The 13016-nt window shown below is 44.3% G+C and overlaps 2 protein-coding genes and 1 pseudogene across 2 annotated transcripts; 2 read left to right on the top strand and 1 right to left on the bottom strand.

Moving 5' to 3' along the window:
• The first annotated feature begins 321 nt into the window (after positions 1 to 321).
• cldng (claudin g) lies at positions 322 to 1847 on the top strand. Its single transcript, XM_052546412.1, has 2 exons — positions 322 to 486; positions 1050 to 1847. Exon 2 carries the CDS (start codon positions 1052 to 1054, stop codon positions 1670 to 1672), a length of 621 nt encoding a protein of 206 aa, XP_052402372.1. The 5' UTR covers positions 322 to 486; positions 1050 to 1051; the 3' UTR covers positions 1673 to 1847.
• Positions 1848 to 7246: 5399 nt separating this feature from the next.
• Positions 7247 to 8657, bottom strand: LOC127949087 (5-hydroxytryptamine receptor 1F-like; annotated as a pseudogene).
• Positions 8658 to 9014: 357 nt separating this feature from the next.
• On the top strand, positions 9015 to 12864 carry LOC127949311 (putative SCAN domain-containing protein SCAND2P). The gene is made up of 2 exons (XM_052546410.1): positions 9015 to 10241; positions 12744 to 12864. The coding sequence occupies exons 1-2, from the start codon at positions 9120 to 9122 to the stop codon at positions 12744 to 12746; spliced, it is 1125 nt and encodes a 374-aa protein (XP_052402370.1). The 5' UTR covers positions 9015 to 9119; the 3' UTR covers positions 12747 to 12864.
• The last annotated feature ends 152 nt before the right edge of the window (positions 12865 to 13016 follow it).

The raw sequence follows: 13016 nt of genomic DNA, 5'->3' as shown, positions 1-13016 counted from the left end.
AATGTTAATCTTTTATCTGTCTCGTAATGAACACCCCAAAAACAAATAAGTTCTCAAATCACTTTAACTGTGTTATTTTAGTGAACTAAGTTTTCCAAACAGGCGCACTTCAGTCACATCACTCGATCACTCCTCTTGGCCATTTGATTGTAGTTTAGTGAAAATAAAAGAATAATCGAATAAACTATTATTTATTTTATTTCATTTTATCTGTAACCTGATAATTATCAGTCATTATCAGCGTTGTCAGTACAGCGTGCTCCACTACAAACCATTGATTCATTGATTGATAATCACCCAATCACTGTTGGATAGTCATTAACAGCAGAGTGAGTGGAGAGTACAAATCTTTTAAAAGAGTTCTGATTTCGTGCACATAATTATCCTACACGTTATTTGGTTTTTCTTCAAGATATTGTAGAAACCATTGTGACTGGTGTGGGTGTATTTAGTTGCAAGCTCATCTGTATCTTTGGAGGTTCCCAGGTAAGAAAGTGTTTATTGTTGATATTTAAAATTTAAAAGTCTGATTAAAATCTTTCCAATTTCTGTAACTTTATTATTCTTGATTTACGTTAAGATCTGTGTAAGATTATTTTTAAGTAAACAAAAAAAATATATATGGGTTGGGGGGCTTTTTTTTTTTCTTTCTCCCCACACACCTCCACATACAATTTTAACTGGTTTCTTCACAAATTTCTCTGACTGTTCTAAAACACGAAACACTAGTGTTTTAGAAGTCTAGGAAACCAGTAGATGCCAGTGTTTTCTGTAATTGCTATGCAGTATTTATATATATATATATATATATATATATATATATATATATATATATATATATATATATATATATATATATATATATATATATATATATATATATATATATATATATATATATATATATATATATATATATATAAATACTGCATAGCAATTACAGAAAACACTGGTAGATGCCAGTAGATGCCAGTGTTTTCTGTAATTGCTATGCAGTATATATATATATATATATATATATATATATATATATTTTTTTTTTTTTTCAGACATGTCTACCAGCTTACAGCTCCTCGGAACTACACTTGGCATTCTTGGCTGGTTGGGCATCATCATATCATGTGCCCTTCCTCTATGGCGTGTGACTGCTTTTATTGGGACCAACATCGTGACTGCACAGACCATGTGGGAAGGGCTGTGGATGAGCTGTGTGGTGCAGAGCACTGGCCAAATGCAGTGTAAAGTGTACGACTCCATGCTGGCTCTTCCTCAAGACCTACAGGCCTCTCGGGCAATCCTCATCATTGCTTCCCTTGTTGGTTTAATTGCAATATTTGCCAGTTTTGCAGGTGGTAAATGTGTTAACTGCTTGCCAGACGGCATTGCAAAGGCCCGGGTTGCTGTAGCAGGAGGGGCCTTCTTTGTCACTGCGGGGGTCCTGGGGTTGGTGCCGTCTAGTTGGACTGCCCATCAGGTCATTGGGGACTTTTACAATCCTCTAGTGGCCCAATCTCAGAAGAGGGAGTTGGGAGCTGCTATCTTTATCTGTTGGGGAGCAGCAGTTCTCATGCTGATTGGTGGAGGACTCCTCTGCAGCTCTTGCCCAAAAGGAAGAAAGTCCCGTGGGGGTCGGTATATGGTAGCTTCTCAAAATGGAAGGGAGGGCTTGTAATATGTGTGACTGCAGGATGTCTCCCTGTAGAAAACTGATCTGTGGCTGTTTTAAGTGTCTTTAAATGACTGTGTGTGGCTTTTGTTTTATTTCCATTTTTATTTTTTATGTGACCGGAATGTCAGCCTGTTGCAGAATTGCTGTCAGTTGAGCTAATAAAATATTTTATCCAAGAGAGGGCAGTATTGATTGACTTTGCTGTATAATTATGGCACTTGAAAAATGACCAATTCCGAATACTGGCACGACTTTTCAGACGAATAAGTAAAATTTGCACTTACCCTCCGAGGTGTACAAGTCTGGACAAAGCAAACATTAACATCATCTTTGGGAATTTTTTTTTTTTTTTTTTTTTTTTTTTTTTTTAAGAAGGTAACCACTTCTATCTCTGTAAAGGGGAGGAAGTATAACTCAAGGTTTTTAATGTTTTCCATCATTTAGACAACGTGATGGCGTACCTTTTGTCAGCTGTGGCCTAATGGTTAGAGTCTGACTTGTAACCTGAAGGACACCGGTTCAAGTCTCGGTGCTTGAAGGAGTTTGCACTCTTCTACCCTTAACCTTCTGAGGTCTAACGGTATTTTGGAGGCCTGGAAAAGTGTTGTCATGCCCTGACAAATTTTTATTTATTTTTTTTCTCCGTTGCTTGACGTCTAAATGGTTAAAGTCTACTGTCACTGTAATCCACACAAACTGGGCTATGATATGTGACCAGTATGTACGTGATTGTTAAATTATGTGTGGTTTGTAGAAAAACCACAAATGTTAAATCGCTTGAATAAGGCCATAAAATGCATACAGACCATTGGTTCCTGGGACTTTTGAGAACTGGAGCTTGTAGCCTAGAATTTCTTTCTAAATTGTGAAAGTCATCTTGTGTACTCACAGAAAACAAAACCCAAAATGAAGCCAGTGCATCACTTTCAATTTCAGGTACGTTCATAATTCTGTGGAAACCTTTTTGGCTGTTGACATGTTTTCATGTCGATAATTTCATCATTTCATCAATATTCTCTCTGAGTTTCCATGTTCCCTAACAAAAACTTAGCCATGGTTTTACTACTACTACTACAAAAAAAAATCATGGTTCATTGTAGCCAGGGTAACCATAAACTAACAATGGTTCTGTGACTTTATTTAAATTGTGTATCTATAATTATAAACAAAAGCCTTTAAAACCACTTGAAATTCACTAAAAACAATGAGGCAAAAATGATTGGTTAATTAATGATTTCACTGAATGACACAGTTTATGTACATTGCATATAACAAATGCCTACAAATGGCACCAAAGGCCTGGTAATTGCTGTTGTTACACTTGCAAGACGATCAAATCCTTGTTTAATATTGCCCAAACATTTAATTCAAATATCCACTTAATCTTTAATTTTTGACCACTTTTTCGCGATATAAATGCAACAGCCTATACAGTTTGAAAAATTTATAGGAAAAATGGAAAACCATGGTTTTATCATAGTAAAACTGCTTATTTTTCTCTTTGTGATTCCTGATGCTTGAGACTATAAAATCAATCAGTAATTGTCTTTTGATGTCATTGTAGTTGGTAAAACTATGTTTTATTAAACTGACTGCTCTTAATTTGCTTATTCTTTTTTTTTTTTTTTTTTTAAACCAACAATAACTGTATTTAAAAGTGCACTCGGTAATGCTTCATTTAATGCAGGGTCAATGCTGAAATTTGTTACAAAAGAGGATGAAGTGGTACCGTCATGCACTGGAGGGGGCACAATAATATAATTCTGCTTAGGGCACCCATTTGAACTGAACCCAGTTGCTCCCCGGGTGCTGGAATTTATAGCTGCCCACTGCTCCAGGTGTTTGTGTGTGTGTGTGTGTGTGTGTGTGTTCAGTTCTCACTGCTGTGTGTGTGCACTTGGATGGGTTAAATGGAGAGCACTTATTCTGAGTATGAGTTACCAACTTTCACTTTTTATTTAGATTTTTTTGAGCTAAACTTTAAGGTCCTCCCCTAGGAGAAGAGCTGTGTCTACCATCTTTGCTCAATGGTGCTCGGTTCTGTGTTCCGTTCCGTGCTCAGATTCTTCTTGAACCCTATCAAAGCAGCTGATGCTGCCTTCAAGTGCACCTGGAAAACTCACACCTCTTACTATGTGTTAGACATTCAAGATGAAAACTAAAAATAATTATTAACGTTTAACTCATAGCATAGTCAAAATTTGAGGTGGATCAAAAAAGTTAATCAGAGTTGTTCTAAGACAAAAATGCTTTTAGGTTTTAGGACCAATTTGCTGAAAGATTTTGATCCACTTCAAATGTTGACTAGTGCATAATAGCATCTGTAGTATAGTGTTTCCAGAATGTTTTAATGTTTCTTCACCCCTTTTCTAACACCACAGCAACTTGTGTATCATTTAGAATTACTAGTTTCCCACCCATAAATACAGTTTTGTTCTGTCATTTGTGTGCTCAAATCTCTTAATTACGATAATTCCAATTCCACTTGAAGGACACAAAAATTACTCTGGAGCAAGAGGAAAATGACATCATGAAAAAAAAATGGAGATGCGATCCAAAGGCCTTCACTATAGCTGCACTGTAAAGGCATTCACACTTTTCACAGTTTTAGAGGGAGAGCTCACCCCAAAATGAAAATTCTGCCATTAATTACTCACCCACATGGCATTCCAAACCTGTAAGACCTTTGTTTATCTTCAGAACACAAATTACGATATTTTTGATGATATCTGAGAGCTTTCTGACAGCTACAGAACTAGCACATTCAAGGCCCAGAAAGGTAGTAAGGAGTCCGGACGTCTTTAAAATAATCCATGTGACATCAGTGGTTCAATCTTAATGTTAAGCGGAAGAGAAGAAATTGTTGAATGAAGTCATTATTTAAATTTTCTTTTTGCACAAAAAGTATTCTTGTAGTTTCATACATTTACAGTTGAACCACTAATGTCACATGGACTATTTTAACAATGTCTTTACCACATTTCTGGGCCTTGAAAGTGCTAGTTCTGTAGCTGTCAGAAAGTTCTTGGATTTCATCAAAAATATTGTAATGTGTTCTGAAGATTAACAAAAGGCTTACGGGTATGGGGGTGAGTAATTAATGAAATCATTTTCATTTTTGTGTGATCTATCCCCCCAAAAATGGTCACCAACAAAACATTTAATGTAATATACAATAATTCTGAAGATTTATATGTTTCAAAAATTGTATTTTGTCAGTATACACAGTAACTTTCAAATGGCTGTTAATGAAGAAAAATTATTTTGGGAACCAGATGGTGTACAATGTATCAGTAGGGGCAACTGGACCATGCTAACCAGCAAACACTGAAATCTTTAAGTGGAGCAGATGGGTTGTTTTTTTCCATGCATTTATATCACACAGCACTATATAAACCAGTGGTTCTCAACCTTTTTTCCACTAGGCCGCACTATGGTCCAAGTGCAAGTCTCACGGGCCGCACGCATATCATTTACATATTATGTCACCGATACAAATCCACCAGATTTATAATAGCCTTTTATAGCCTAAATATTAGGACATCTAATCATTTACATTCATTGAATGACTTGACGCGTGACATTGCAGAAAATGTGCATTCACAAATGTAGCCTATGTTGATCCAAATTAATATCAAATATTGATGTGCCATCATCACAGATGAACAGTTCTGCATTCAAATGCACACAATAAGCTAAAGCTTGCCACAATGCTCCTGCAAAAGTAATTTCCATGAATGTGTGAGGGGGACATAGTAAGGAGATATTTGAATTATTTGCTAAGAAACTAGTGTTTTCTGAGTCTGTGTCACAAGGATGAAGTTGCCTCATTAGACGTGCCTTTAGAGATAAGTACATCTTTATGGATTATGATTATAATAAGAGTTTTTGATTTGTTTTATTTTGTTTAGGATTAATTAAAAGCTTTCTGTAGATATATTTATCATGTATGTGAGGCATGTAGCCTATTCATTGAGCTTCGGTTCATTTCTGTAAGTGCTCCTGTTCAAGACGAGACTGCAGAAAGCACATTGTGTTTGTTTTCTTTATTTTAAAGAAGCACAATGTTTTGTTTATATTGTGAGTGCACACAGATAAAAGTAAACCCTATACAGTTACGAATTATGTATTACTCTCACCTTTATGAGCAAAAATTATGGTATATCCACTTAAAAAAACACAAGTGATCACGCTGGCGCGTCTGTCGTATCTATGTAAAATATTAGATATAGCGCACATTTATCTAGGTTTAATGTAAAACATTGTTATATTCTTGAACTGTTTTCTATCTATAGATTTTATTTTGGATAAGTCGTGATAATTTGAGAAGGCTATATTGATCAAACATAGGCTATGATCAGCTCACTTTTTGCCGCTGGCCGATTGGTCACTAAAACTAAAACGTATATTTTACGACCAAAAATCTCTAAACCATTTTTCTAAATTAACCTAATAAAAAACGAAACGAAAGATAATCACTTTGCCATTACATGAAAAACAACTATTTTAATATAGCTAGAAAAAAGTAGTAGGGTCTATAAGCTTGTGACGAGTGGGGCGGGGCCAAGAGTAGTGGGAACAGGAGCAAGGCCGGTGGAGTGATTGGGAAATGAGCGACACCTGCTCGACCCACCGGTCTCGAATCCCACGGAGGGGATGGAGGTATATAAAACCAGAGCGACGACAGTGACGGACGAGAGAGGACCAGGCCTGGACTTTATTTTGTGTTTTGGTTTTTATTTGTGCGCATCAGTCATCCGTGAGGGGTTTGTGTTTATTTTGAATTATTAAAATGTCATTTGATTGTCCGCCGGTTCCCAGATGCACTGCTGCTGGGCCCTCCACCAGCTGGGTGATCTCCTCCGTGGTGCCTGGCGGTGGCACTAGACGGCCCTCGGTGGAAAGCACGACACTCCTCCGCTGCCCGGTGGACGGCAACGGCTCCTCCGGTTTTGGGCAGCCGGCAGGAGTCCCCCGTTCCCGGCTCCTCCCCGTTCAGGTGGAGGGCAGCAGGCTCCGGCTCTCTGGCGAACAGCGCCAACTCCACCGCTCCGTCACAGATGGAAGCCGCCCCTCCACATCACATGTGGTCCGCAGCGAGCTCGCCCGTTCCCGGCAACTCACTCCAGCCCACCGCCTCGAGAGTCCATGGCGGCACACTCCCTCGCCTGCTCGATGGCACCGTGGATTCACCACAGCGGCGAGGGATCTTCAGTAGCGCCTCCCTCCTTCTCCCGGGTTTCGGCACCACTTTAACAATATAACCTTCGTAATCATCGGGAAGAAGGAGACGGGAACCGGCGGACAATCAAAATGAAACTTTAACTACAAAAATAAAGACAAAACAGCGCAACAGCCCCTCGCAGACGACTGTTACGCACAAATAAAAAGCAAACACAAAATAAAGTCCTGGCCTGGTCCACTCTCGTCTGTCACTGTCGTCGCTCTGTTTTTATATCCCTCCATCCCCTCCGTGGGACTCGAGAACAGTGGGTAGACCAGGTGTCGCTTATTTCCCAATCACTCCACTGGCCTCGCTCCTGTTCCCACGACTATCGGCCCCGCCCCACTCGTCACAAAGCTGTTTTGGGAGAAGGGGAGGAAAAAGACAAGCTGAACATCTTCAAGTGAGTGGCGGCAGAGCAAACTGAAAGTTTATGCCGAAAGTCCATCACTCTCCTTCTTTCACTGCTGTGATTACTCTTGTTGTATGCGTTTCTTTGCTGCCATTTCATTTTTCTCCCTTAATAACAAATGTGTCCATTCTGATGCTCAATTGTACTGATACTAATGGCTGCTGATGACTATATGAACTGAATTTTGCCAAAGTGTTTGTTAAATGCATTACGTTAATTAAGTGCATACAGGTCTGCTCATGTCTGAAAATAATATATGAAAAACATTATAGCTTATATTTGTTTAGGACATTCTTATATTAATGTAAAAACTAAAATGAATTGTAAAACTGAAAGTTATTTTCATACTTTTCATAACTTTCGTAAATGTTCAGCATGGTGGGTCACTTTCGAATTTGTGATGGGCTGCGTGTGGCCCACGGGTTGAGAACCACTGATAAAACAATATAATGTCTCTGAAAGATGTCATTCTTGAAAGAAGTCCAGTGATTTAGAGTATTACAGTATTGTCATTGTTATTTGCAAGTTATGTCCCTTAAAACCATATATTTTTCTTTCCCTCCCAGTCAGTTTCACAGGATATTGCTGCAGCAGAGGGGCAGGAGTCTTTTAAATGTTTTCTTAAAGTCCTCGTTAAAGATGGCATATATTAACAGCTTGATGTGGGAATTGAGGTACCAGAGCCAGGTGAGGAAATCTGCGAGTACAGCGGAAGTGCTGCAGTTTGGGCAAATATTCACAATCACCTCCTTCAGGAGGAACGGTAGCCGACAAATCACAAAGGCTCCCAAGATTAGTCCTAATGTCAAAGCCGCCCATCTCTCCCTGGCCCCAGGGTTCCAGCGGACCTTGATGAGATTACCTGAAGAAGAAGAAGTAAAATGCACCCTTTCCCCATCTGTCGACGGATCGGAAAATGACTTCTAGACTGGACAGAATGAGTCAGGACTGAGGGCGATGTCTTTATCGGAGCTCATTCCAGAAATCATGACGCTGTTCACTGTCTGTTTGACTAAACGGCTGCTCCCTCAATGGCTATGCAGCGTCTCCGCCGCCTTGTAGATCTTGTAGTAAAGAACTAAAATGAGGGTCAGTGGAATATAGAATGCTCCCAAAGTGGAGTAGACAGTAAAAGCCACATGGTCGAGCTCAATCAAGCAGTCCATGATTTCCCTTTCCCCATCTTTGTGTTCCACAGGAAATTTCCTCCACACTAAAGGTGGTAGAGACACCAGCACATAAAGTGTCCAAAGGGCAAAAATGGTTAAGATTGCTCTTTTATATGTGCGTTTCTGGGAATAGACCACGGCATCTGTAATGGTGCTGTATCGATCAAGCGCAATGGCGGCTAGGTGTAAAATTGAGCAACGTCGACACCCAACAAAAGGTGACTGTGGCGAGGGGGGCGTGGTTTAGCGGAATCCGCAACGGGAGAGAGACGGAGGGAGCAGAGCGAGGCGTAAGTAGGTCAAATGCAATTAACGAACACGTGTGTTTGATTGCAGTAATTGGCGTGGAGAGACCGGATATAAGCCGAGTCACCGCAGAGAGAAGGAGAGAGAGACACGCTGGGACCTCGTTCTGCACTAGGGAAGCTACAACAGTGCGTTAAAGTTATTGAAGTTATTGACCGTGTTTAAGCAATCGTTTGCTGTCTACGCCCAGAGGGCATCGTGTTTTTCTTATTTTGTATTACTGAATAAACGAGTGTCCCAGCAGCAAGCCGACCCCTGCCTTCTTCCTTCCTATTGAGACTGTGTTGAACCTTGTTACAGTGGTGCCGAAACCCGGGAAGGAAGAAGAGCATCGCCGCCATGCAATCTCCGTCAGGTACGCCATTTGCGGACATCATCCAGTCGCTCGCCGGTCTTCATCAGGAACAACATCAACACATGCTGGCGATCAAGGAGGAGCAGGACAAACGCTTCGAGGCGCTCCTCCGGGCCCAGCATGAAGACCGCGAGCTATTCCGGAGCTGGGTAGACCGGGAGGCCCGGGCCACCCCTTCGTTTAAAGACCAGACATCTCCTCTGCCGCTCAACAAGATGGGGCCTCAGGATGACCCGGAGGCCTTCCTGGACCTGTTTGAAAAATCGGCAGAGGCTCGAGGGTGGCCCCCTGCGGACTGGCCCCTGCGGCTCATTCCCCTGCTGTCCGGGGAAGCGCAGGTGGCCGCTCACCAACTGCCAGTCCAAAACCTCCTGGCCTACCAGGACCTCAAGCGTGCCATCCTCCAGCGGGTCGGTCGGACTCCGGAGCAACATCGCCAGAGGTTCAGGACTCTAACCCTGGAAGAGTCTGGCCGGCCCTTCGTGATGGCACAGCAGCTCCGGGATTCCTGCCGCAAGTGGTTGATGGCCGACAGTAGCGACGTCGAGGACGTGATCGATCGTGTGGTACTGGAGCAGTTCGTGGCCAAGCTGCCAAGGAAGACAGCGCAGTGGGTCCAGTGCCACCGCCCGACGTCGCTGAACCAGGCCATCCAGCTGGCGGAAGACCAAATGGTGGCGTGTCCAGGGGTCGGCGACCCCTTACCATCTGCTTCTCTCTCTTCTTCTCTCTCCTCCCCTCCCCTCTCTCTCCCTAAATCTGTCCCTCTCCCCAGGTCCCGTGGGGGGCTTCCGTCGAAGCTAGCCCCGAGGTGGAGGACGAATTACGGGGCTGAGTCACCAGCAGGTCCCAGGGCTCCTCCCAGGGGTGGGACCTCGCCCATGGGATCCGTTCCCCAGGCCCCGGCCTCTCCGCTCTCTCCTCGCCAATCGCTTGACCTACTTCCTGCCGCCAGGGTGGCGGTAAAGTCTGGGCCGGCCTGTTGGCGTTGCGGGGACCCAGGGCATTTTATCGATAGGTGTCCGGTGATGGAAGTGGGGACGTTGATCCGGGTCCCCGACGCGCCAAAGGCTGCCCTCGATCAGGCTGGCTTATACCAAATACCAGTGAGTATCAGGGGGGGTACATATCAGGCTTTGGTGGATTCGGGATGTAACCAATCCTCCATCCATCAAAGCCTGATTCATCCGAAGGCATTGGATAATAGCCGCATGGTTAGGGTTCGGTGTGTACACGGGGAAGTGGTGAATTACCCTATTTTGCCTGTGGATATTAAATTTAGGGGAGAAAAACATAGAGTAGAGGTGGCCGTTAACTCGCACCTCAGGCATCCGATAATTTTGGGTACGAATTGGCCCGCGTTTAATGAATTATTGGGCATTAGATCGATTCGAACAAGCGTCTATCACCCACAAACAGACGGGCTGGTCGAGCGATTTAATCGCACATTAAAATCCATGATTCGTAAGTTCGTTCAGGAAGACGCCAAAAATTGGGATAGGTGGCTAGAACCCCTCTTGTTCGCTGTACGGGAGGTCCCGCAAGCCTCCACGGGGTTTTCCCCCTTCGAGCTTCTTTATGGGCGCCAGCCCCGCGGGGTCCTTGACGTCCTTAAAGAAACTTGGGAGGACGGACCTTCTGCTAGTAAAAACGAAATTCAATATGTCATGGACCTGAGAACAAAACTCCACACGTTGGGGCGGCTATCCATGGAGAATTTGTTGCAGGCTCAAGACAAACAGAGTCGGTTGTACAACAGGGGGGCTAGGCTACGTCAATTTGCACCGGGGGATAAAGTGCTTGTATTACTCCCTACCTCTAGTTCAAAGTTACTCGCGAAGTGGCAAGGACCCTTTGAGGTCACACGGCGGGTTGGGGATCTTAACTATGAGGTAGCTCGAACGGATAGGGGCGGGGCACATCAAATATACCACCTCAACCTATTAAAAAAATGGTCGGAGGCGGAATCAGTGTTGCTGGCGACGGTAGTGAGTGAGGAGGAGGATCTCGGTCCAGAAGCGAGTTCAAAATCCCAATCTCTCGCTCTGGCCCCTGGAGGAGACCACCTCTCACCATCGCAGCTCACTGATATCAAGTCCATTCAAGCAGCCTTTGCTGATGTGTTCTCGCCCCTGCCTGGTCGAACGAATCTCATTCAGCACCATGTTGAGACCGAGCCGGGCGTGGTAGTTCGCAGCCGGCCGTATAGATTACCTGAACATAAAAAAAAGGTGGTTCAGGGGGAGTTAGAGGCAATGCTAGAGATGGGAGTAATAGAAGAATCCAACAGTGACTGGGCGAGCCCGATCGTCTTAGTACCTAAAACAGACGGCTCCGTGCGGTTCTGTGTGGATTATAGAAAGGTGAATGCTGTGTCAAAATTTGACGCATATCCAATGCCCCGGGTGGACGAATTGCTTGATCGGCTAGGCTCGGCTCGCTTTTACTCGACGCTGGATTTAACTAAAGGTTATTGGCAGATCCCCTTGTCTCCCATGACCAAAGAAAAAACAGCTTTCACCACGCCGTTCGGGTTACACCAATTTGTCACTCTTCCGTTCGGGCTATTCGGGGCTCCAGCCACGTTTCAGCGTCTCATGGACAAAATTCTCCGTCCGCATGCTGCATATGCCGCCGCCTACCTGGATGACATCATCATCTACAGTGGGGATTGGCAGCGACATATGCAGCATTTGCGAGCGGTCCTGAAGACGCTGAGGAGGGCTGGGCTCACGGCTAATCCGAGGAAGTGTGCAATTGGGCGGGTGGAAGTAAGATATCTGGGTTTCCACTTGGGTCATGGACAGGTGCGTCCCCAAATTGATAAGACGGCAGCAGTTGCAACTTGTCCAAGGCCTAAGACCAAAAAGGAGGTTAGACAGTTCCTGGGGCTGGCAGGGTATTATAGAAGGTTTGTACCTAATTTTTCGGATACTGCTAGCCCGCTGACTGATTTAACTAAAAAGGAGGCACCAGATACGGTCCAGTGGACGGAGCAGTGCCAGCAGGCTTTCACCCAGTTAAAAGCTGCCCTGTGTGGCGGACCGCTCCTGAATGCACCTAACTTTTCTCTCCCCTTTATCTTGCAGACAGACGCGTCGAACAGAGGGTTGGGCGCAGTCCTGTCCCAGGAGGTGGAGGGGGAAGAACGGCCGGTGCTGTACATCAGTCGGAAGCTCTCTAAGAGAGAGACGATGTACAGCACCATAGAAAAAGAATGTCTAGCGATCAGGTGGGCTGTTCTTACCCTCCGGTATTACCTCCTGGGGCGGGAGTTCACCCTCTGTTCGGACCACGCTCCTCTGCAGTGGCTCCACCGCATGAAAGATACCAACGCGCGGATCACCCGGTGGTATCTGGCTTTACAACCATTTAAATTTCAGGTGATCCACAGGCCGGGTGTACAGATGGCTGTGGCTGACTTCCTCTCCAGGAGGGGGGGGGGGGAGGCTGCAGGCCGGACGGCTCCCCGGCCTGAGTCGGGCGGTGGGGGTATGTGGCGAGGGGGGCGTGGTTTAGCGGAATCCGCAACGGGAGAGAGACGGAGGGAGCAGAGCGAGGCGTAAGTAGGTCAAATGCAATTAACGAACACGTGTGTTTGATTGCAGTAATTGGCGTGGAGAGACCGGATATAAGCCGAGTCACCGCAGAGAGAAGGAGAGAGAGACACGCTGGGACCTCGTTCTGCACTAGGGAAGCTACAACAGTGCGTTAAAGTTATTGAAGTTATTGACCGTGTTTAAGCAATCGTTTGCTGTCTACGCCCAGAGGGCATCGTGTTTTTCTTATTTTGTATTACTGAATAAACGAGTGTCCCAGCAGCAAGCCGACCCCTGCCTTCTTCCTTCCTATTGAGACTGTGTTGAACCTTGTTACAGTGA

Source organism: Carassius gibelio, chromosome B1 (genome assembly GCF_023724105.1).
Source record: "Carassius gibelio isolate Cgi1373 ecotype wild population from Czech Republic chromosome B1, carGib1.2-hapl.c, whole genome shotgun sequence".
Lineage (NCBI taxonomy): Eukaryota > Metazoa > Chordata > Actinopteri > Cypriniformes > Cyprinidae > Carassius > Carassius gibelio.
This window is presented reverse-complemented; position numbering and strand designations above follow the sequence as displayed.